The sequence below is a fragment of the Neoarthrinium moseri genome (assembly GCF_022829205.1).
Source record: "Neoarthrinium moseri strain CBS 164.80 chromosome Unknown scaffold55_Wmoseri_CBS_16480, whole genome shotgun sequence".
Lineage (NCBI taxonomy): Eukaryota > Fungi > Ascomycota > Sordariomycetes > Amphisphaeriales > Apiosporaceae > Neoarthrinium > Neoarthrinium moseri.
In genome coordinates, this window is record NW_026055169.1 from 1 (window position 1) to 19,212 (window position 19,212).

Sequence of the window (19,212 nt, forward strand, 5' to 3'; positions counted from 1 at the left end):
AACATTGCCGCCGGGTCCACGGTGCTCGAGGAGTGGAGATCGAACTGCAGAGCTGAACGAAGTGCGCCCAACTGGCGCCAATTTTTGATCCTTCCTGCTCGCCTATTCCCCGTTGGTGAGGCTCAGCATCAATTGGTTTATGTCTGATTGGTTACCCGTGCGATAACCCATGTCTCTGCCAAGGATCGCTTTCATATTATTGGACTGCGCCGTATTGTTTCAACCCCCTGGCCACTTCTCAAAAACGTACATAGTCGCCATGATTCCTACATACATTCCTGCGCCAGAAGAACTTGAATCTTGCTTCTTGACCTCAAAAAGTTTCAAAAGCATAGTCGCCCAGCATGGTAGACATTGCGTCAATCGTCGTCGCAGTCATCTCTCTCATCGCCTCCGTGGCGGTGGCTGGATTCAGTGCATACCTGAACTACTCCACGGACAAGCGAAAAGCACGCCGGGAAGCCGAGCATCTCCTGCAGAAATATCGTGATCCCCTTCTGTTTGCCGCGGAGGACTTGCAGTCTCGCATCTGGGGCATCTTCGAGGCCGATGTCCTCGATTTTGCCGGGCGGTCCCCACAGCACGATGACTCGCTGTATATTTACACCGCCTTTGTGCTGGGCCAATTCTTTGCCTGGACGCACATCCTCAGGCGCCAAGCGCAGCTGCTTCCGTTCTCTCTGGAAGAGGACAAGCGTCTGAGGGAGTTCATTGAGGTTTTGCATTCAATCCAGGGTGTCATGTTGATCAGCCGATATGTCAAAGAGGAAGGCACAGCCTTCACTCTCTGGCGCGGCCACCAGATGGCAATTGGAGAGCTGATGACAGAGGTGGGAGACAATTCGGAGAAAATGTGCATGGGATTCTACGACTTCACCAAAGCTTGGAAGGCCAGCCCAGGTGATGCCCAGTATGATCCGCACTACTGGTTCAAACCGATTGTCGAAGGGCTAAAGACCTTGACGGAGAAAGGGACAACGACGCCCACAGGGAATAGACTCAGGCGTCTGCAGCACCTTCTGATCGATTTGATCGAAGTATTGGACCCGCAAAAGCAGCGGCTGCACAGCAAAGGAATATCGCGATGTGGAGCGGCGCCACACTGCCCTTGCTCGAAGTGTCCCGGAGAGGTCGGGGTTCGTGATACAACAGGCGCGAGGACATCACCACACTCTCTCTGGAGCCGGAGAACGAGCGAAACAGTTTGATCAGTCTTTATTCCGGTTACTATTATGAGCATTATTGAAATTCAGTTAGATACGCCATGGGTTTTGCGGAGTATGGGCGGAGCTGACTAGCAGTGTATACTATTCGTTGAATCTGTTATTCGATTTTCAGGAGGCAAACATAAACATATTGGTTCCAAAGTTTCGTCTTGGGTCACACTGTCATCTCCGATATCTTGACGTAGAATACTCTGCCTAGTGAACTGTGTGTGGCATCTCTTGCCCTTTCTGATCGAGCATTGGATTATACAATTTGTTTCTTATAGCGAATGATATCAGCTAGTGACCAATCTCTCAATCACTCTTCTAAGTTCTGTGTCGAATCATTGGAGCATCACAGTGTGCAATTTTGACATGTTGTCAGATGAAGCTACTTTTGAATCAAGAAGCATTGTCATAGCTGCCAGAAAGTTATGGTTACTGTTGGACGCATTGGGCTCAACATAGCTCGAGAGCACGAAACCCTCGGGCTACAACTACAGCAATCCATCCGATTGAGTGCCATCATATAATCTATCCTTCAATAATCCTGTACGTTCCTCGCTACTAGACTGGTAAAGCTTGCTCTGAAACTCACCAACACAAGGAAGATCTGGCCCTACGTCCTCCACTATGTTGAGCTGTTCTCTTGAAGGTGAGCTTGCTAGCTGGGGAAGTGAGAAATAGGCGCACACTGAACGGGCTTACCAATGGTAGTTATTCACACAGACTTAAAAAAAGGAGCGCTGATAGAAGGAGAGCCAATATGAAGGAAACTGAAATACTGAACTTAGAAGCCTTGGCTGAGACAATAAAGACAGGAAAGTGAACAAAGCGTGGGAATAGTCCACTGCTACTTTTATTAACTACCAAGGTCCCCGTATGGAGAACGTCGGGACTTTGTCCCGTCGGAGAGGGGGGCGGGCGGGGAGTGGGAAGCCTTTGAAGTCACAAATGCCATGTCTGATCTATAGTGGTAACAGATTCCTTCAAAAACCTGGTAGTGCAAATAAAAGGAGCACCAAACTCTTGCGAAGTACGGCACTGCCTTCCTGCCAACTTTCAAACAACAGTGATTCAAGTACATATGAGTTTCATCGCTCAAATGTCAGAGCTGGGTTGGCTAAACATATACGAAGACGACAAGGCTTAGTAAGAAATGTCTGCTGCATACTTTCTTTGCCTCTCTACCCATAGATCTGTCACAGGTCTCTAGTACTATACCGTGAGTAGGGGGTGAGTGTGTATCAACTTTCATTAACATAATTGACAGACCTCGGGGCTTGGCTCTTTCCCATGGGTCCACTCCTTACCGACTGTTCTCTTCCCACGGCTCTCCCGTACAAGTGAACCCGGTGGGACCGACCACGCTATCACACAAGTAATTTGACGGCGCCGTGTTGTTCACTGTATCAATGATATCAATCCCGTCAATCTCAAACCCCGTGCACGGTGACGCAGCACTGCACTGTAGGTCCGCTACAACGTCGCTCGTGCAGTCGCCCGTCCAATCCTCGAGTCGTAGGTTGCGGATCTGGAACTGTGAGGTATCACAGTCGCCGCTGGCATCGTTGTAGTGCGTGCACTGTGTCAGGGCAAAGATTCCTGTCGCGCCATGAAGCGTGAAGTTGGAGAACAGCAGATTGGCCGCGTAGCCCAGCCCGCCGCCGCCGCCGTTGGGCGGGTAGCCGCTGGGGACGCCGGTCCAGGTCTTGACGTAGGCGCCGTAGCGCATGCCATGGACCTCGATGTTGCGAGCCGTCACATTCTCGATGTACTCAAAGGTGTCGGGGTACTGGCCGATGGAGCCGATGGCGACGCCGAGCCCCGTGTAGAAGCGGCAATCTTCAATCAAGATATTGGTGCTGTTGGCCTTCATGGCGATGCTGTCGTCGCCGTTGTCCACCGTCCACCCGCGGAATGTGATGTTGTCCGCATACACCGTGTCAGCGCCGTCCGTGTTCAGCGACGAGAACCCAAAACCGACCTCCTGCTTGCTGTCGGTGCTGTTCACGTAGATGGACTCGAGCAGGACGTTACTACTATGGATCAGCGTCATGGTCCACATCTGCGACTGCACAAAGCGCAGACCACTGAAGTAGCTGTTTTGGGTTCCCGTGACGGTGATTTGATGCGGGCGACCCGGATCTGACGCTGTATTAGTCGTGGACAGGGAAGACAGTAATGCATGTACTCAGAAGTTCACGTACAGTTGTTTGTACCATTCACGAAGTCATACCAGACCTGCCCGTTGCCATCGAGGGTCCCAAAGCCGTGACCAACCCAGCTGATGTTGTCTCCGCCAAAGAGCCAAGCGCTTGATTGGTTCTGGTATCCGACAGGAAGCGAGTGGTTCAGCCAGTAGGGAATATTGTCATTCCACAGCAGAGTACCTTGTAGGTCCACGTCCACGTTACTGAGCCCTGTAGTATTCATCACGCTCTTGATGTGGTATGTATCATTCTTGAAAACGACTTTTCCTCGATGAGATGCCTCATTGTGCCCACACAGCTGGAAGGCGTTGATGATAGCCATGGCTGAGTCTGCGCCATTAGGAGCCGGTTCAACAACACACACTCCGGAGGTATGGCATAGTGCCGTCACCAGTGTTGGAAACACGGTCAGTATGGCTCGGCGAAGCATCTTGAAAGCTCAAACGTAGCAATTACCTGAGCACCTGAACTATCCGGGAGCAGGGTTGAGGACCAATTTATGCTTTGGGATAATCATTGTGGACTTCTTCGGGCTCTACACGACCGAAATAATCAGGAACCAGCAGGATGATATCATATTGTGGTTCTGTGGAGTATTGAGTATAAGAACTTTCCCTAGGGTTACACTAGATGGCGTTGGTCTTCCAAGCACGCATGCAGCTGGGTCCCGATTAGTGCCGGCAGGTATGCCGGCCTATCCAGCCTGGTAATCAAAGGTCGTGTTGTAGGGTTGCTTGATATAGTTTTAGGTTCAGAGAAATACATTCTGGGCGATTCTGCTTATCTCAGTCTATACACTTTCTCGATTTGGATTATGGTAAGACTTAATGGCTATGGCTGCAAGACGCCAAGTCCATCCCGCCGCTCTCAGCGGTCTGGCTTATTCCCGCGGGGCCCCTCTTTTCACATCGCTCTCCACTGGGCATGCATTCCCCAGGTCCGACTACTCTTGCCCCGTTCGACAATATTGGCGCCGATCTACCATCTCGGTCATAATCTCCAGTGTCTCCCCGTGGAGTTGTGCATCACCCGCGTCTCGCGGCAATAGCCTTGCGGAGAAGTGGATCCCTGGACGGATCCGCCCGACATACGTGAAGTGACGTCGCCAAGCCGGCATTCCAGCCGCGTTCATAAGCCAAGTCTTGACTAGTTTTACCAGTTCAATACTTTTCCCGGATTTAGTGACACTATTATTGGTAGGCTACCGACTTCGGCGAGACATATGAACGGGCTTAGCCGACGCTTGTCAGTATCCCAGATCAAGCACTGGGGTTATAGCTTGCCCATAAATCAACGCGACTAACCTGGAGCACAGTAGTTATCGTTTATGTCACGACATTCCGATTTATGAATGCTGCCGCGTGTTGCACGTCGTGCGAGGTGGAGCGATACACTAGGTCAGGGAGAGCTCGGGGTCTATTGAGAAATCCCGGAGCTGCGATCTATATAGCCCCCAGCTACCACTTGCCTTGGTGGCCTCGCAGCCAACATGACTGCTGGCCACCTTGGGTCACGAATCGATTTATTCAATCTTACCTGGCCAATGCGTGCTCTACCTTGTGTCCTGTCAATCGCTATAGCCATCAATAAATGTTAGTATCTCTGCAATGTGGGCACGTTTCGATACTGCGCCGAGATGGCCGAGGCATACAAATCCTTGAGCACAAACGGACGAGGGAACGGGGGATGTAAGTACCTCGAAGATTTGGTTGTATCTTTCCCTTGTTTGCGATACGATGTCCTCGGGGATCTCCACGCCTTCTTTCCCTTTCAACTTGTTAGACGTCAGCCAGTTTCGCAGATATTGCTTGTCGAAGCTATCCTGCTCCCGCCCAACTTCATAGGCATCCGCTGGCCAGAATCGCGATGAGTCGGGTGTCAAGACTTCATCCACCAACACTATGTCATCGCTGGCTTCGTCGTAGGCAAACTCGAATTTGGCTACAATTGAACGTGTTAGCAGAATGTTACACACACCGCCTTGGAATAGCATAGCGAGTGTCGAAGAGAGGAGCTTCGGGGTGGCGATAGTTAGGGGGACCCATGGCTTTCGAATCACGTACTGTCCGCAATGATAATGTCCCGGGCTTTGGCGTATTCGGCCGCGGCCTTGTAGATGGTGACGGAGAGCTCGGCGATCCTATCGGCGACTTTGTCGCCTACAATCTTGCGCGCCTGGTCTGGAGTAATGTTCTCGTCCTTCTCGCCCTGGACAGCTTTGGTAGACGGCGTGTAGATGGGACCGTCCGGGAAGGCGGCACAGTACTGCAAACCAGCGGGCTGCGGGATGCCGTGGACGGTGCCCTTCTCGGTGTACTCGCTCCATGCGCTTCCGGTGATGTAGCCCCTTACAATGACCTCGATGGGAAGCACATTGAGCTTCCTGACCTGCATGCATCGGCCCTCGACGAGGGAGCGCTCGGCAGGCGTCAGGGAGGATGGAGGGGCGAGGGTAAGAAGATGGTGCTTGAGGGTTGGGATCTTCTCGGCGAGGACTGAGAACCAGTGACTCGAAACCTGGGTCAGGATCTTGCCCTTGTCGGGGATTCCGTTCTGGAGAACGACCTGCACTCGGGGTCAGAGATGCGTGAAGCCTTCAGGTTCAAAGCAGAGAGCTACGGCCGTACATCATAGGCCGAAATGCGATCGCTGGCCACCAGGAGGAGGGTCGACTGGTCGATTTCGTACAGGTTCCGGACCTTGCCCGTCGCAACCAAGGGCAAGGATGAGACCTCGACCGAGGTCACAGCTGGAGAGGGCATGTTGGCAGGTCGTGGAGGAAGTCTGCAGGTGAGTAACAGCCGGACTGGGGACGCGAGGGTCGTGAAGGGCTTCTGGTGAGTTCACGGACCGCGGGGCACGCATGAGGGGCAGCAAGGTCGATATTTTTATTTTCTAGCGGGGGATCGTCAGGCGAGCCCGCTAAACGGGCCTCGAAGGCCGAAGCTACGTATGTGTGCACGGTTAATGTACTAAACCCCTTGGTCGTGGCATTGCCCTCGCCATTTATGCATGTAACAGGAGAACCTCCTGGAGCTTGACACATGTGTCATAAGCTTGTCCAGGACGGGGGGTCTCCAAGAGTTGGATATCTGCGAGTGACAGCGAAACGGGACAATTGAAAGCTGGACAGTCGCCCTCAACACTCGACTGATCGGCATGCTTCGATAGCCTGCATCTCCCCCCGTTCCGTTCGCCAACCATGACAGACCTCACTCCCGCCTTCGATAGCATCCTGCTGACGCACTCGGCGCCCCCGACCAAGCGCGACGCCTTCAGTCCCGACAACCTCGACGAGTTCCTGAAGGAGGCCTACACCATCAACCATGCCATCCGGTCCCTGCACACGGACCTGCTGCGCATTCGCCAGTCCTACCTCTCCACCGCTCACCCGCGGCGGACCTTGATACGCCAGCAGAACGGCCGGGGAGCCCCCCAGCAGCAGCCTCTCACCGACCACGACCGCGAGGAGATTGACGCCAACTCCAAGCAGCTCCTCCGCGACCTCAACGCCAAGATCCGCCAGCTCGCCGACGCGGAGCAGATCCGGCAGGAGACCCAGACGGCGCTGATCAAGAAACAGTTCGCGCGCGGCCTGGGTGCCCTGGGTGCGTGGGCCTCCGGGGGCGTAACCGGGGCCCTCGCGGCCGCGAAGAGCGCCGAGCACAGGGCGGCCGAGGAGGCGGCGAACAGTGTCAACACGCACCGCGAGAGCGTGCTCTGGACGTTGAGGCAGCGGCTGCAGGAATGCGTCAAGACGCAGCAAGGCATGATGGAGGTCCGGCTGAACCGCGAGATGGAGAAGAGCCGGAGCGTGCTGGCCAGGGCCGGCGTGCCGGAGATGGGCGCCATGGCCGGTGCAAGAGAGCCTAGGAGCCCGGCCAGCGCAAAGAGGAGGGCCTCGCAAGCCGCGCAGGGAATGCCGGCCGAGGACGAGCCAACCTATAATCCCTCGGACGACTTGTCACCGGAGCAGATCCAGATGTTTGAGAAGGAAAACCACGCCATGCTAGAACACTACGAGAGCATACTGGGCCAAGTCAGGTAAGCATTCCGGGCTGCGGCTTGGAGAGAAAAAAGCCATCTCCACGGCACGGGGCTAATCATGCATAACTACAGGACGGCCGAGAAGTCACTAATAGAGATCTCGGAGCTGCAGACACAGCTGGTCACGAACCTGGCAACCCAGTCGGCGCATATTGACCAGCTGGTCGCCGACTCGTTTAATATAGTCGAGGATGTGGGCGGTGGAAACAAGCAGCTCAAGAAGGCCTCGCAGAAGCCCAGCCCGGCCAAGTATACCTTCTATGCGACGTGTGGTCTGTGTACGCTACTTGTCGTGTGGGACCTGTTGATATAGCCGCCGGGGGAGGTTAAGCAGGGGGTTCAGCAGGTGGCAGTTTAGCTTGAACTGAATAGAGTTGCCAAAACTGGCGCGTGTAGTTTCTTGGTGCGTTGCCGTGGCATGTGAACTACCGTGTAAGCCAAACCAGAGCCAGACCCGACTGTCCCAACATCACATGTTGGCTCTCAGGCCCGTGGCCGCTGCCGACTGTTCAGTGCGACGGAAGCGGCTGCATGGGGGAAAACAGTAACCACCACGCCAATAAGTTGATGAATGCTGTTTGCATCAGGCCTGCGCCTTGCACCCACCACTGCTCCGGGCGAATGAGTATTGCCGCGATGCTGGTTGGCCGTTGCTCGGTTGCAGGCGCGGACGGGCATGTTCGGGTGCTGGGAACCTCGGCCTGGTGAGATCATAGCTGGGGCCGGGGGGGCAGGGTCCCACACGTAGGTCGTGATGCCGGGCGCAGCTGGTGGCATTTAAGCCCCGGCACCTGCTGCAGCTCTTCCACTGCGTGTGTGCAGCTCACCCCAGCTTCCCATTGTCGTGCCTTTGGTCCGTTGCAGCATCTCCATTCCTCCATTGCAGCAAGTCGGCTGCGGAACAGAACAGCTGAGGAACAGCTGAAACCCCCGTCACGTCACGTCACCGTCACCTCAGCCCGCGGCGCCAGCATACGATCCCTTGCGCCGAACGAGCCAGGGTAGAGCGTCCCGTAACCATCACTGCGTGCAGCTCCCTTCTTCGACGGGCGACAACTGACTGGGCACGCGAATCACCGAGCTTCGCCCAAGACCGGCAGCCGCTCCAGTCAGAGACAGCCCGAAGACGCTTGCAGTTGCATTTGCATTTGCAATCAATACCCAGGTACCCAGACAGCCTGCCCCGGACCCGCCGCTAAAACGCAGCGGGTGACACTGCCAGGTGTCTTGTCTTTCTTGGGGGACGCACTGCTAAGTTACCCCTGCAGCTCGCGACCCGCGTTCTCCGTAGCGCATCCAACGGGGTCCCACGCCCTGCCTGCGCCGCCCCCTAGCTTTTTCTGCCTAGCTGCTACCTGTACCTTTTACCTACAGCACTGTTTTGGGTAGCTGCCCACGAACCCGCTGTTGGGCGTGTCCACTGTCCACTGTCCACTGGTGGTGTGCCCCGCCGCCCCGAACGTTGCCCCCCCCAACCCCACCCCATCCCCCCCAAGGCCAGCCTGGCCCCGCCTGCGAGACAGTAGTACCGTGTACTCCGTAGGCGCATCATCATCAGCCCACCTGCCCGCTTCGGCCTATCGCAGCCCAGGTGAATCAGACCAGACCCAGGCCCAGCTCCCAGCTCCCAGCTTTGTCTCGTCGCTCTTCTCCCGACGCCATGCCTTCGCAAAACAACTTCGATCCCTCCTACCACGCAAACTCCGTCCGCCGAGTCCACAGCATCGCCAAACAAATGTCGCCGCCCGCAGCCACCAGCTTCTCCGCCGAGGTCGTCCCTCAGGCCCCCGAGGATGCCCTCTTCGGCTTGATGAGAGCTTACAGGGCCGACCAGGACCCGAACAAAGTCGATCTCGTGTGTTGGCCCCAACGTGTTTCATGCCCTTTTTTCTGTTTGCTGACCTGGCTGTGAAGGGCATTGGCGCATACCGTGACGACAACGCAAAGCCCTGGGTATTGCCCGTCGTCAAGAAGGTAATTGTTCCTCTCCATCAGCACTTATACCTCGTATACACCCCCACCATGCATACCTAGGCACACAGCAGAACTCTGTTGCGCTCTACCCTCTACCCTCTACCCTCTACCCTGTTACAATCACAACATGCTTACCGCTCTTCTCAAAATCAACAGGCAGACGAGATCCTCCGCAACGACCCCGAGCTGAACCACGAGTATGCTCCCATCGCCGGCATCGTCTCCTTCACCAGCAAGGCCGCCGAGCTGATCCTCGGTGGCGCCGACTCGCCCGCCATCAAGGAGAAGCGAGTCACTTCCGTCCAGACCATCTCCGGCACCGGTGCCGTGCACCTCGGTGCCCTCTTCCTCGCCAAGTTCTACCCCGGCACCAAGAAGGTCTACCTCTCGAACCCGACCTGGGCCAACCACAACCAGATCTTCAGCAATGTCGGCTTGCCCATTGCCACCTACCCCTACTTCTCGAAAGAGACCAAGGGCCTTGACTTTGAGGGCATGAAGTCGGCCATCTACGGCGCTCCCGACAGATCCATCATCCTGCTCCACGCATGTGCACACAACCCCACCGGCGTAGACCCGACACTCGACCAGTGGAAGGAGATCGCCGAGGTCATTCGTGCCAAGAACCACTTCCCTTTCTTTGATACGGCCTATCAGGGATTCGCCTCGGGCGACCTGATGAAGGACAATGCTGCCGTACGTTACTTCGTCGAGCAGGGTTTCGAGCTGGTCATTGCCCAGTCGTTCGCCAAAAACTTTGGTCTGTACGGTGAGCGTGCCGGCTGCTTCCACGTTGTCACCGGCCCATCACCGGATGCCGAGAAGACCATTACCCGCATTGCGTCACAACTGGCCATCCTGCAGCGTTCCGAAATCTCCAACCCCCCGTTGTACGGTGCCCGTATTGCCAGCACCGTACTGAACGACCCCAAGCTGTATGCCGAGTGGGAAGACAACCTGCGCACCATGAGCGGGCGCATCATCACCATGCGGGAGAAGCTTAGGGCCAAGCTGGAGGAGCTCAAGACTCCTGGCAAGTGGAATCACATCACGGACCAGATTGGCATGTTCAGTTTTACGGGCTTGACCGAGGCTCAGGTCCTCAAGATTCGCGAGGAGGCACATGTCTACATGACAAAGAACGGCCGTATTAGCATGGCTGGTCTCAACACGCGGAATGTCGAGTATGTCGCCAAAGCCATAGATAAGGTTGTCAGGGAGGTACAGTAAGCGACTGCTCATCTAAATGTGTACAGCTTCACCAGGCGCCTTCGGTGGCCTTGGTGCCCGAGAGACAGCCTCCCAAGCTATAGTTAGTGTGCTTTTAGCAACGCAAAAGGGACGGGATTCCGCAGGACTGGGTTGGGAAACCTCTTCCTATTTACGGCATAGATGAATCAATGAGAAAAATGACCAATACATTCTTCATAGTTTCATTGGCCACCTTTGACTCATCCACTATGATTACAGGACTCACGACGGCTAGCTTGCTATGAGAACCAAACAGCCTATCACTTATATCGAATCGGGCAAATCTGGCAATCTGTTCTCAGTCCGAATGCGAGTCACGGTAAGGCAGCAGCCCAGCTGCGCCACTAGTTGTCCCATAAGCTGTTCTCCACCTCGGCGATTGTTGCAGTAGTTTCAATCTGTCCATAGTCGAGTATATCAGTCACGTAAGTCACTATACTACAAGTACGCCTGAACTATCTACCCATTCTTGTAAATACTGGGTCAACTTACGAGTTCGTCACTACACACGCGACTGGCTGGGCCACTTTGTGCCAAATTGTAGAACAACTTCCTGATCCACCACTTTACCATGACGTCCGCAGCCTCACCCTCAATCCTCCCCCATATCCACCTCCTGGCTTACGACCCCGCGGCCGCCGAGGCTTGGGAGGCGGCGCTGAAGCTATACAACTTCAAGCCCGAGGGCAGTAACAACCCGGTCAGCTGGCTCACCTCAGCCTTGACCTCGTCGTCCTCCACCACTCCCTCCCGACCCCAGGCCGTGCCGGCAGCCGCCAGTCTACTGAGGTACACGGTGCACGATGGCTCGCTGTCGGCGGTGGACCCGGCCGTGCGCTTCGATGCCGTCGTCTCGCCCGCCAACTCGTACGCTATCCTGGACGGTGGTTTTGACGACGCCATCAGCCGCGCCTTCAGCCCCGCCGACGACTATGGCGCCGTGACCCGGGCTGCCCAGGCAGCCATCTACGAGAAGCACCGGTGTGTACTTTCCTTCGTATGTATAGGATTATATATGCGCTCTTTTTTGTCTTTTTTTTTTCTTTTTCTTTTCTATCTTATCTCGTACATACTCCTCTTCATCTTGAGGAAGGGGAAAACGCTTGAAGAGAAGACTCAACACTAACGGGGTAAAAATAGGGGCTACCTCCCCCCGGGCCAATGTGAGATCGTAGCCCTGCCCGCCGAGTGGCGCGAGGACGGTCGGCTACGGTACGGCGATGGCACGGGCTGGGGCTGCGCGTACGTGGCGCTGTGCCCGACGATGCGCATGCCCAGCCGGTGCGACTGGGACCGCGAGGTCGTGTACGAGTGCGTGTGGAGTCTCCTGAACGCCGTCGAGCGGCACAACGGCAGCCTCGACTGCGCCGAGGGCCGGAGCCGCCGGATCGAGAGCCTTCTCATGACACCCCTCGGCACCGGCACCGGCTACATCACCTACGAGCGCTGGGCGCGCCAGGCGGCACTGGCCATCAAGCACTGGGTTGACGCCGTGGAGGGCGAGCCAGAGCGCTGGCAGAGCAGGCGGTGGGAGGATCTGGCGAGAGTTGAGGGTGAGATTAAGCTGACGCATAGGGTATGATGGATCTTAGATGCTGAGCCGAACGAAATATGTATGATGAGACGGAAATTGGGAGACGTTCTCGTGTATTGTGGCTCCGTGTTCTTGGGCTATTGATGTATCCTAGAATGACCTATTACCTGGCATTATCTGTTCTAACAACACCATTATGTGCATCTGCATCTGCATCTGGAGGGCTTTTTTCTCTCTCCTTGGCCTCCTCCTTCTCCCGCAGGCGCAGCATCTTCTGTCTCCGCTCCTCGCGCCAGGCCGGACCATGCTTCTGGATGAACCACAGAGTCGGTGAGAAGACGGTGAAAATCAATGCAATAAGAGTGTACGACCAACCACGTCCCATGGCGGCGATCATGTCTTCGATGACAGCCGTGCCAACGGCACCGAGCAGACAGCGGACCAGGTTGTTCGCCGCGGTCGCTGTCGCCGGGGCTTCGGGGTACAGATCTACGATCAGTGTGTTGATGACCTGGAAGGAACCTGTAACTAGCAGACCAACGAAGAACGAAAGCACCAGCGGCACTGCTACGTGCACTTCCGCTTGCAGGGCCCAGCCGAAGCCGATATAGACTGCGGTTCCAAGAAAGATACATGGTACGATGATCTGGATTCGCACCCGTTCTATGGGAAAGTCTTTGAGATTGTCTCCGCGCTTCTTGTCGATCTTGAATCCGAGCTTCTTCGCGGTCCGGCGGTAGTTCCAGTCCAGGAGATATCCCTGGGCAATGGAGGAGATGGTGGTGGCCGCTCCTATTGGCAGGTAACACAGGCCCAGCACCAGCTCGTTGTAGTGGTAGATAGCGGAGAACTGTGTTGAGAGCGTGGCGGCCATGAGCATGAACCCTAGGTAAAGCAGACCATTATATAGCAGAACCATGGCCATATCCTTGTGCGAGAGAACCATGAGAGTGTTGAAAGGGTTCGGGAACGGTATCTTCTGCGTCCGTGCCGTAGATGGCTCACGGGGTTGCCTACGAAAGCGAATGTAATCCAGCAGTGTCATGTTCCATGGTTGTGGCTTGACAGATCCATTTCCCACGACGCGCCGACCGGTCTCAGGAACAGTAAGCACGTATGGAACCATCCAGACAACGGTCAGTATGGCACAGAACCAAAAGATGGAAGGCCACCCGAGGTACTCGGAGAGCACGCCTCCTATTGTCGGGCCGAGAGACGGCCCAACAGTCAAGCCCGCCCCAACAATGCCCATGTATTTTCCACGCTCCGCAGTAGTTGCAACATCGGCGACCACTCCGAACACCAAAGCGATCGTGCCGCTGCTTCCAGCACTCTGGAGGCACCTGAGTATGAGCAATGCAGCATAGTTGCGCTGCAGAGCTAGGCCAATATTGGCACCCAGATACACGGCAAAGGCGATGATGAAAGCCGGCCGCCTTCCGGCCGCGTCACCAAAGTCCCCTACGAACGTTGGTGACAACCCCTGGAAGATCATATAAGTGGTCAAGGACAGATTGATCGACCCGACTGAGACATCAAGATCTTTGGCAATCGCCGGGATGGCTGGAAAGTAAATATTGGCGGTGATGGGTGATATAAAAGCAGAAACACAGTTCATAGCTATGATCCAATGTATCATCTGTCGGGAAAACACCGTGTAAGGCGGGCCGCTGGAGACCCGTGACAAAGTTTCCACGTCCTGTGGTTGCTGTTCGTCACCACTGCTGTGAATCAGCTCGTCGTCATTTTCGATGTCCTCCGAAGGGCGGCTTGGAGTAGAGACTCCATCTTGGCTTGTAGTCGTGTCAAGCTGTGCCGACGAGGGGCTGTTCGCTTGACCGGAGACCTGTACTTCCTTTTCGCTCTCATTCATCGGTAAGGAGCTGACTGTGGTATCCACGACGGCATAGTAACGAAGCAAGGGGCCGAGAGGGTTATGAACTCAGACCAACAGGAAACAAGCCGGTGATAAGGGTTGGCATCGTTATCGGTTACGGAGACGAGATCGGACATCCAATACGGCAGTTACTAACCAGAATTGCGGCCATTGACGTTATTCCCGCTAAGCGAGATCCACATGGCGGGTCATCGGCCTCCTTGAAGTTTGCCTACTTACAGCCGGCACGGCTCCGAACCAAGGCACGGTGTCTCAGGAAGTTCATGGTAATAGTGCATGGCTTTACTGTTCCTGTTGGGCGGAAATTGATCATGGACGGGGCGTCGCTTGTAGGCGGAATTTGAATCACTCGGTTGCAGTTACTACACTCGACTAGGGTACGTCAAGGGCAGCACACTAATTGTGAACGAGGGAAAACGCCCTCCCGGGCTCCCCCTTAGAGTAGACGATTGAAGATTTAGCACCGAGTCCATTTGAGGTTCGCACTTGTCAAGGCCAAGGTTCGTGTCGGTGCTCATGTGAGTTATGCTCGGAGGCGGGCAAATTAAGAGCGTTGTATCTAGCCATAGAATCATCCATCTTTGCGGCAATGTGGTTCGTGCTTATGAGGGGGGGAAGCTTCTTGGGTGCGTTTTCCGATGATAGACTCGAGGGTGAAGTTGACCTCAAGCTGGGAGTTAGTGTAATAACTGTAATCCAGGCGTTGTCTCATCGTTGACTGCCCAACCTGGGTTGCTGACGGCTGTCGTTCAAGTGCCGCTAATGACCGCTTGGGGTGGCCCTCTCAGGCACGCGCCCACACAAAGGCCTGCCTTCTGCAGGGAAAGAGTACCAGGCCACGATTCAGGCCAGCAACCACCCAGTGGCTCTCGTGCCATTCATTTCTCGCCATCTCCTTGCTGTGGACGACCATTCCGATGCACTTAGATGTATTTGCACAGATACTGAACCTCATCAACATTGCCGAAGCCTTTTAGCCAGTCGCCATGACGCGAAAGATCCCGTGGCGGGACGGCGCGACCGTCAAAGCTTCATCCCGCGCAAACTCCACTATGCCCAGCTCAACACTTACACCACCTCGAAGACCAACAGCTGAAGCCAAAGGATCTGGCGAAGAAGATGTCAAGGCCACGGTCGCGTCGCTAGTGAATCGACGGGTCAAGAGACTAAGCCTGAGTACGCTTTCGCGCCTTTCAAGGTTTATATCAACTGACATGCCAGTAGAACGGTCGAGGTCAAGTTCACCACCGCCTGAGCCATTGGAAGAGTCGTAAGTTTCATGCTACTGTACCTTCGACTTGTATTTCTGACAACAACGGTAGCTTCATGAGAGAAGGACTTGATGGCGATGACATGTATCGCATGGTGGAGGATGAGTTCTACTACACTGCTCAGAGGTTCACCGCGCATCTTCACGCCGCCGAGTACCAGAAACTGAAAGACAAGGCCAAGTCACATAATGCAGCGACTATCAGAGACATTACGCGTCCGGTTGTCGGACAAGTGAGCGACCTAGTTCAAAAGAAGCTCGACAGGGCTGCACGCTTGAAGCAACAAAAGCTGGTCAAGAGGGTGACGGCCGACGATGAAGACACCGAGGAAGATGACACCTATCACAAGGGCACCTCCCTATTTGGGTTGATGCAGAGCCCGAGAAAGAAAATACCTCGACTAGATCACTTTGATCCGTCGACATCGACGTCGGGACGAAATCTAGCAACTTCAAGCCTAAGTAAGCATACGTCGACTCGCGCATCTCATGTACGGCCTCCTCCACTGCCCAATCGTGCTCCAGGTCAGAGTGATAGGCAGCCGTCACGTTATAAGGCTATTGTGCAACTCGATGCAGAAGATGAAGACGAGAACTTGGATCTGGATACCCCACCTCGCAGCAAGCCCTTTGTGGCTTCGAACAGGCCGCCGACCGCGTCAATACCTAGGACAACGGCCGATATGGATGACAGGCGCAAAACTCTTGCGACGGGCCCGCATAAGCCAGCTGTACTACCGCCACGGCGTAAATCGCCGAAGCCAAGCTCTTCAGGGCCCGACGCCCATGATGCGGCACAGTCCACAGATGACGAATCTGACGGCGCTTTGTTCGGCTTCCAAAAGCGGGCCCGAGAAAGGAGCCTTGCAAGGACCAAAGGATACGCCCAAACAAGCAAGAAGGACGATTCTGGGGCTAGTAAAGACTTCATTCCTGGTTTCATTTGAAGCTATTTAAAATGGCGTCTCATACGGTCTCTCGGCTTGTGGCGTAATGCGGGCCAGGTGCCTTCGTTGCTTGTTCTTCCAGTCCACCAATGCTGAATGCTGGGTTACACGGTTGTCCCACACAACGACTGTGCCCTCCTCCCATTTGACGCGTGCATGGAAATCTGCACCATAAGCGATATGATCATACAGGAACTTCAAGATGGCATCTGACTCTTCCTTCTTGAGGCCGACAATGTCGCGAGTAACTAAACTCTCGATTAGCATGTACAGGGTTTCGACTCCCGGTGGAGGGTGAAAACTCACATTGTGGATTAATGTATAGCGCCTTCTCTCCGGTTGCAGGATGCGTCCGGACGATCGGGTGTTCATTCACGACAGGCTCTCGGCGCTTGATGCCGTCTCTTGCCATTGAAGCATTGACTTGTTCAATGCCCGAATGTGTCGCCTTCAATCCATGGAGACGCTCTTGGAACAGAGGGCTCAGTCTTTCATATGCTTCGACACAGTTGGCAAACAGGGTGTCGCCGCCCGTCTCAGGGATATCCAGGTTGTACAAAAAGGTGGTGCCTGGGGGCTGCTGCTCATACGAAACATCCGAATGCCACGCAACAGAACTTGTGCGTGACTCGAAGAACTTCTCAGCGCCCTCGTCACCAGCGCCGCGATGTACCAAATGAACTTCGGGGTGCCCTTCCGGAGACCCAGACGTTGGGTGAATGTGGTGGCGGCCAAAATACTCGCCAAACTTTAAGGCTTCTGAGATCGGAAGATCCGCAAAGTCTTGGGCCCGGAATGCGACCACTTTGCGCTCGGCCACGAAGCGTGCAAGCTGGTCCTTGCCGGCATTGCTTAAGGAACTCAGCTGGACTCCTCTAACCTCTGTGCCGATGGACGGGGTAAGATTTGTCACAGTTGAACCTTGCGGTAACAAGTCTGGGTATGAAGTGTCGGCGTCTTTGCCGTGCTCGTAATGCTCAAAGGGCTCTAGGGGAGGGTATTTCTGCTCTGGGTTCCAGGTTGGAAGGTAATGAGGGTACTGTCAATGGTTAGGACAATTCGGATGGCATCGTCTTTGTCAACCTCACCTTTGCCGCGTCGAAATCTGCCTTGCCATTGAGCTCGGCCTCCTTGTCCAGGCTGCTTGCCCCAAGCTCTTTGTAGGCGCCGAAGTGCGTCGGCTTCTTCAAAGACCGCACCGGTAGAGGGACAGGAGCTGTCTCGGTCACCGTCACGGTGGCAGATGGGGCCATTTTGATCACTGAAACTTGAAATATTCTGTAACAGTCTATGTGAGGTTTCTCGCATTCAATCTTCGTTGAGAGAACCACTTAGGGTAGGAACGTTACGGTCTCATTCTTATAGCAGCGCATCCACCACTGTTCCCCCGCTTCAAAGCGATGTTGCGAGACCATGGCCAATATTGCGTGAGCAACACTAGCGTCCAATCGGCATTGGCAACTTCTCTTGATTTAGGCAGGTTATTCGTTAAAAACGGATATGAATGAGCAATGCAGCTGACGCACGAGGGCTGCCCTGCTATCGGAGCACCGCCGACGTCCTTGGATGGGCTGCCGTTCAGAGGTGGGCCCCACACACCATCGTTTCGTGATGCCAGAACTGTGATGTTGCTATCCTGCTAGGGGAGCACGCAATTCGGGCCCGACAGCCGAGTCGCGTTGATGGAACTTCGATGGGCGATCGGCGTCCCATCAACTTGTGGCCACCTTCCAATATGGAATCCCACTTCCTTGGCCGGTGATGCATATTTGAGGACATCACGGTGAGTTGGGAAGTTGGAAGTTATATCACCATAGCGAACGTACTCTTTTAATTGCAAAATTTGCATACCTAAGCCTTGTAAAGACATGCCCCAGAACACGCGACGTTGTATGCTGGTTCGCACTATGCCCTACGGGCCTGCAGGCAATAATCAGCCCGGTCTCGGATGTGGCGCCACGTAAATCATCTTCGGATCCACGCCAAAGCATCTTTAAGCAAGGCATACATGTTTTGCTTGACCATATCACACTGCTCGGGACATGTTACTACTCATTTGGTGATCAGGATCTAGGGGCGTGGACGGCCAGTCAGATCCAATGCTGGTTGGGCCAAGGCGAAGCCATATCCCAGGATACGAAGAATGACCAGCGGTAGCGCTTTCCACCGTAGGTATGAATGAACTGGCCAATTACTATCGCAGTCTGGAGTTCGTATCCCTTGTTGAGGAGTTTGCGATAAATGAACGCCCAGACCAATGCTTCGGTAATGCTAAGCACCGACTCTGGGGGCCTACTAAAGGGCTTCTTACCGTCAAACACCGATTACGTTATCACAGACTGGACATCCCTTGATTTTGATGTATCCGAAAGAAACAAGCCGCATATGATGAGGATACCAAAAAGACTGCCGAAGCACGAAACTGGTGAAAAAAGGGCTCTTGAGGGCTCTGCACTGTGCTGGCGTCTTCAAGACCGGAAATTACTTAGTGACGTGTACGCCTTCTCGGCGATGCTACTTCTGTCTCTTTCCAGCGCACGAGAAATGTCCACGTGGTTGACGTGGGTGGCAGCACCCTCCTTGCAGAGTACTTGCTAAAGTCCAACTATGAGTAGCTATCCCCACGAACGTCTCAAAGGCCGAGAAATATAGGATCCAGAGGAGATCGGATAGTCTGGCTTGTTGAGTGAATTTCTAGCCTGGATACGTCGGTTTCCAGGAGTTCTGAAAGAGTTCAGCCTCTCGGAAGGAAGTCTATAATTGTTTGATGGCGGGTAATTGTTTGATCTTGCCGACAACCCAAAGGTGTTGACTCTTGACGTTGGAAAGATGCTGTGGGCTGAGCCATCAAGAGTGTTCGATAATCAGGTTCTT

At 54.6% G+C, this 19,212-nt stretch overlaps 9 protein-coding genes across 9 annotated transcripts; 5 read left to right on the top strand and 4 right to left on the bottom strand.

Annotated features, from left to right (window-relative positions):
* Positions 1-344: 344 nt before the first annotated feature.
* JN550_010488 (uncharacterized protein) lies at positions 345-1,208 on the top strand (the record flags this gene model as incomplete). Its single annotated transcript, XM_049308748.1, has 1 exon — positions 345-1,208. The coding sequence occupies one exon, from the start codon at positions 345-347 to the stop codon at positions 1,206-1,208; it is 864 nt and encodes a 287-aa protein (XP_049167459.1).
* A 1,306-nt stretch (positions 1,209-2,514) lies between these two features.
* On the bottom strand, positions 2,515-3,848 carry JN550_010489 (uncharacterized protein; the record flags this gene model as incomplete). Its single annotated transcript, XM_049308749.1, has 2 exons — positions 2,515-3,353; positions 3,416-3,848. The coding sequence occupies 2 exons, from the start codon at positions 3,846-3,848 to the stop codon at positions 2,515-2,517; spliced, it is 1,272 nt and encodes a 423-aa protein (XP_049167460.1).
* A 1,137-nt stretch (positions 3,849-4,985) lies between these two features.
* Positions 4,986-6,180, bottom strand: JN550_010490 (uncharacterized protein; the record flags this gene model as incomplete). The annotated part of the gene is made up of 3 exons (XM_049308750.1): positions 4,986-5,359; positions 5,482-5,983; positions 6,046-6,180. 3 exons carry the CDS (start codon positions 6,178-6,180, stop codon positions 4,986-4,988), a joined length of 1,011 nt encoding a protein of 336 aa, XP_049167461.1.
* Positions 6,181-6,620: 440 nt separating this feature from the next.
* Positions 6,621-7,778, top strand: JN550_010491 (uncharacterized protein; the record flags this gene model as incomplete). The annotated part of the gene is made up of 2 exons (XM_049308751.1): positions 6,621-7,462; positions 7,538-7,778. The coding sequence occupies 2 exons, from the start codon at positions 6,621-6,623 to the stop codon at positions 7,776-7,778; spliced, it is 1,083 nt and encodes a 360-aa protein (XP_049167462.1).
* Positions 7,779-9,125: 1,347 nt separating this feature from the next.
* On the top strand, positions 9,126-10,669 carry JN550_010492 (uncharacterized protein; the record flags this gene model as incomplete). The annotated part of the gene is made up of 3 exons (XM_049308752.1): positions 9,126-9,320; positions 9,380-9,439; positions 9,596-10,669. 3 exons carry the CDS (start codon positions 9,126-9,128, stop codon positions 10,667-10,669), a joined length of 1,329 nt encoding a protein of 442 aa, XP_049167463.1.
* Positions 10,670-11,261: 592 nt separating this feature from the next.
* Positions 11,262-12,272, top strand: JN550_010493 (uncharacterized protein; the record flags this gene model as incomplete). The annotated part of the gene is made up of 2 exons (XM_049308753.1): positions 11,262-11,671; positions 11,831-12,272. The coding sequence occupies 2 exons, from the start codon at positions 11,262-11,264 to the stop codon at positions 12,270-12,272; spliced, it is 852 nt and encodes a 283-aa protein (XP_049167464.1).
* A 115-nt stretch (positions 12,273-12,387) lies between these two features.
* On the bottom strand, positions 12,388-14,097 carry JN550_010494 (uncharacterized protein; the record flags this gene model as incomplete). The annotated part of the gene is made up of 1 exon (XM_049308755.1): positions 12,388-14,097. The coding sequence occupies one exon, from the start codon at positions 14,095-14,097 to the stop codon at positions 12,388-12,390; it is 1,710 nt and encodes a 569-aa protein (XP_049167465.1).
* A 1,010-nt stretch (positions 14,098-15,107) lies between these two features.
* Positions 15,108-16,338, top strand: JN550_010495 (uncharacterized protein; the record flags this gene model as incomplete). Its single annotated transcript, XM_049308756.1, has 3 exons — positions 15,108-15,297; positions 15,346-15,391; positions 15,444-16,338. 3 exons carry the CDS (start codon positions 15,108-15,110, stop codon positions 16,336-16,338), a joined length of 1,131 nt encoding a protein of 376 aa, XP_049167466.1.
* A 6-nt stretch (positions 16,339-16,344) lies between these two features.
* Positions 16,345-17,591, bottom strand: JN550_010496 (uncharacterized protein; the record flags this gene model as incomplete). The annotated part of the gene is made up of 3 exons (XM_049308757.1): positions 16,345-16,586; positions 16,645-17,377; positions 17,427-17,591. 3 exons carry the CDS (start codon positions 17,589-17,591, stop codon positions 16,345-16,347), a joined length of 1,140 nt encoding a protein of 379 aa, XP_049167467.1.
* Positions 17,592-19,212: the final 1,621 nt, after the last annotated feature.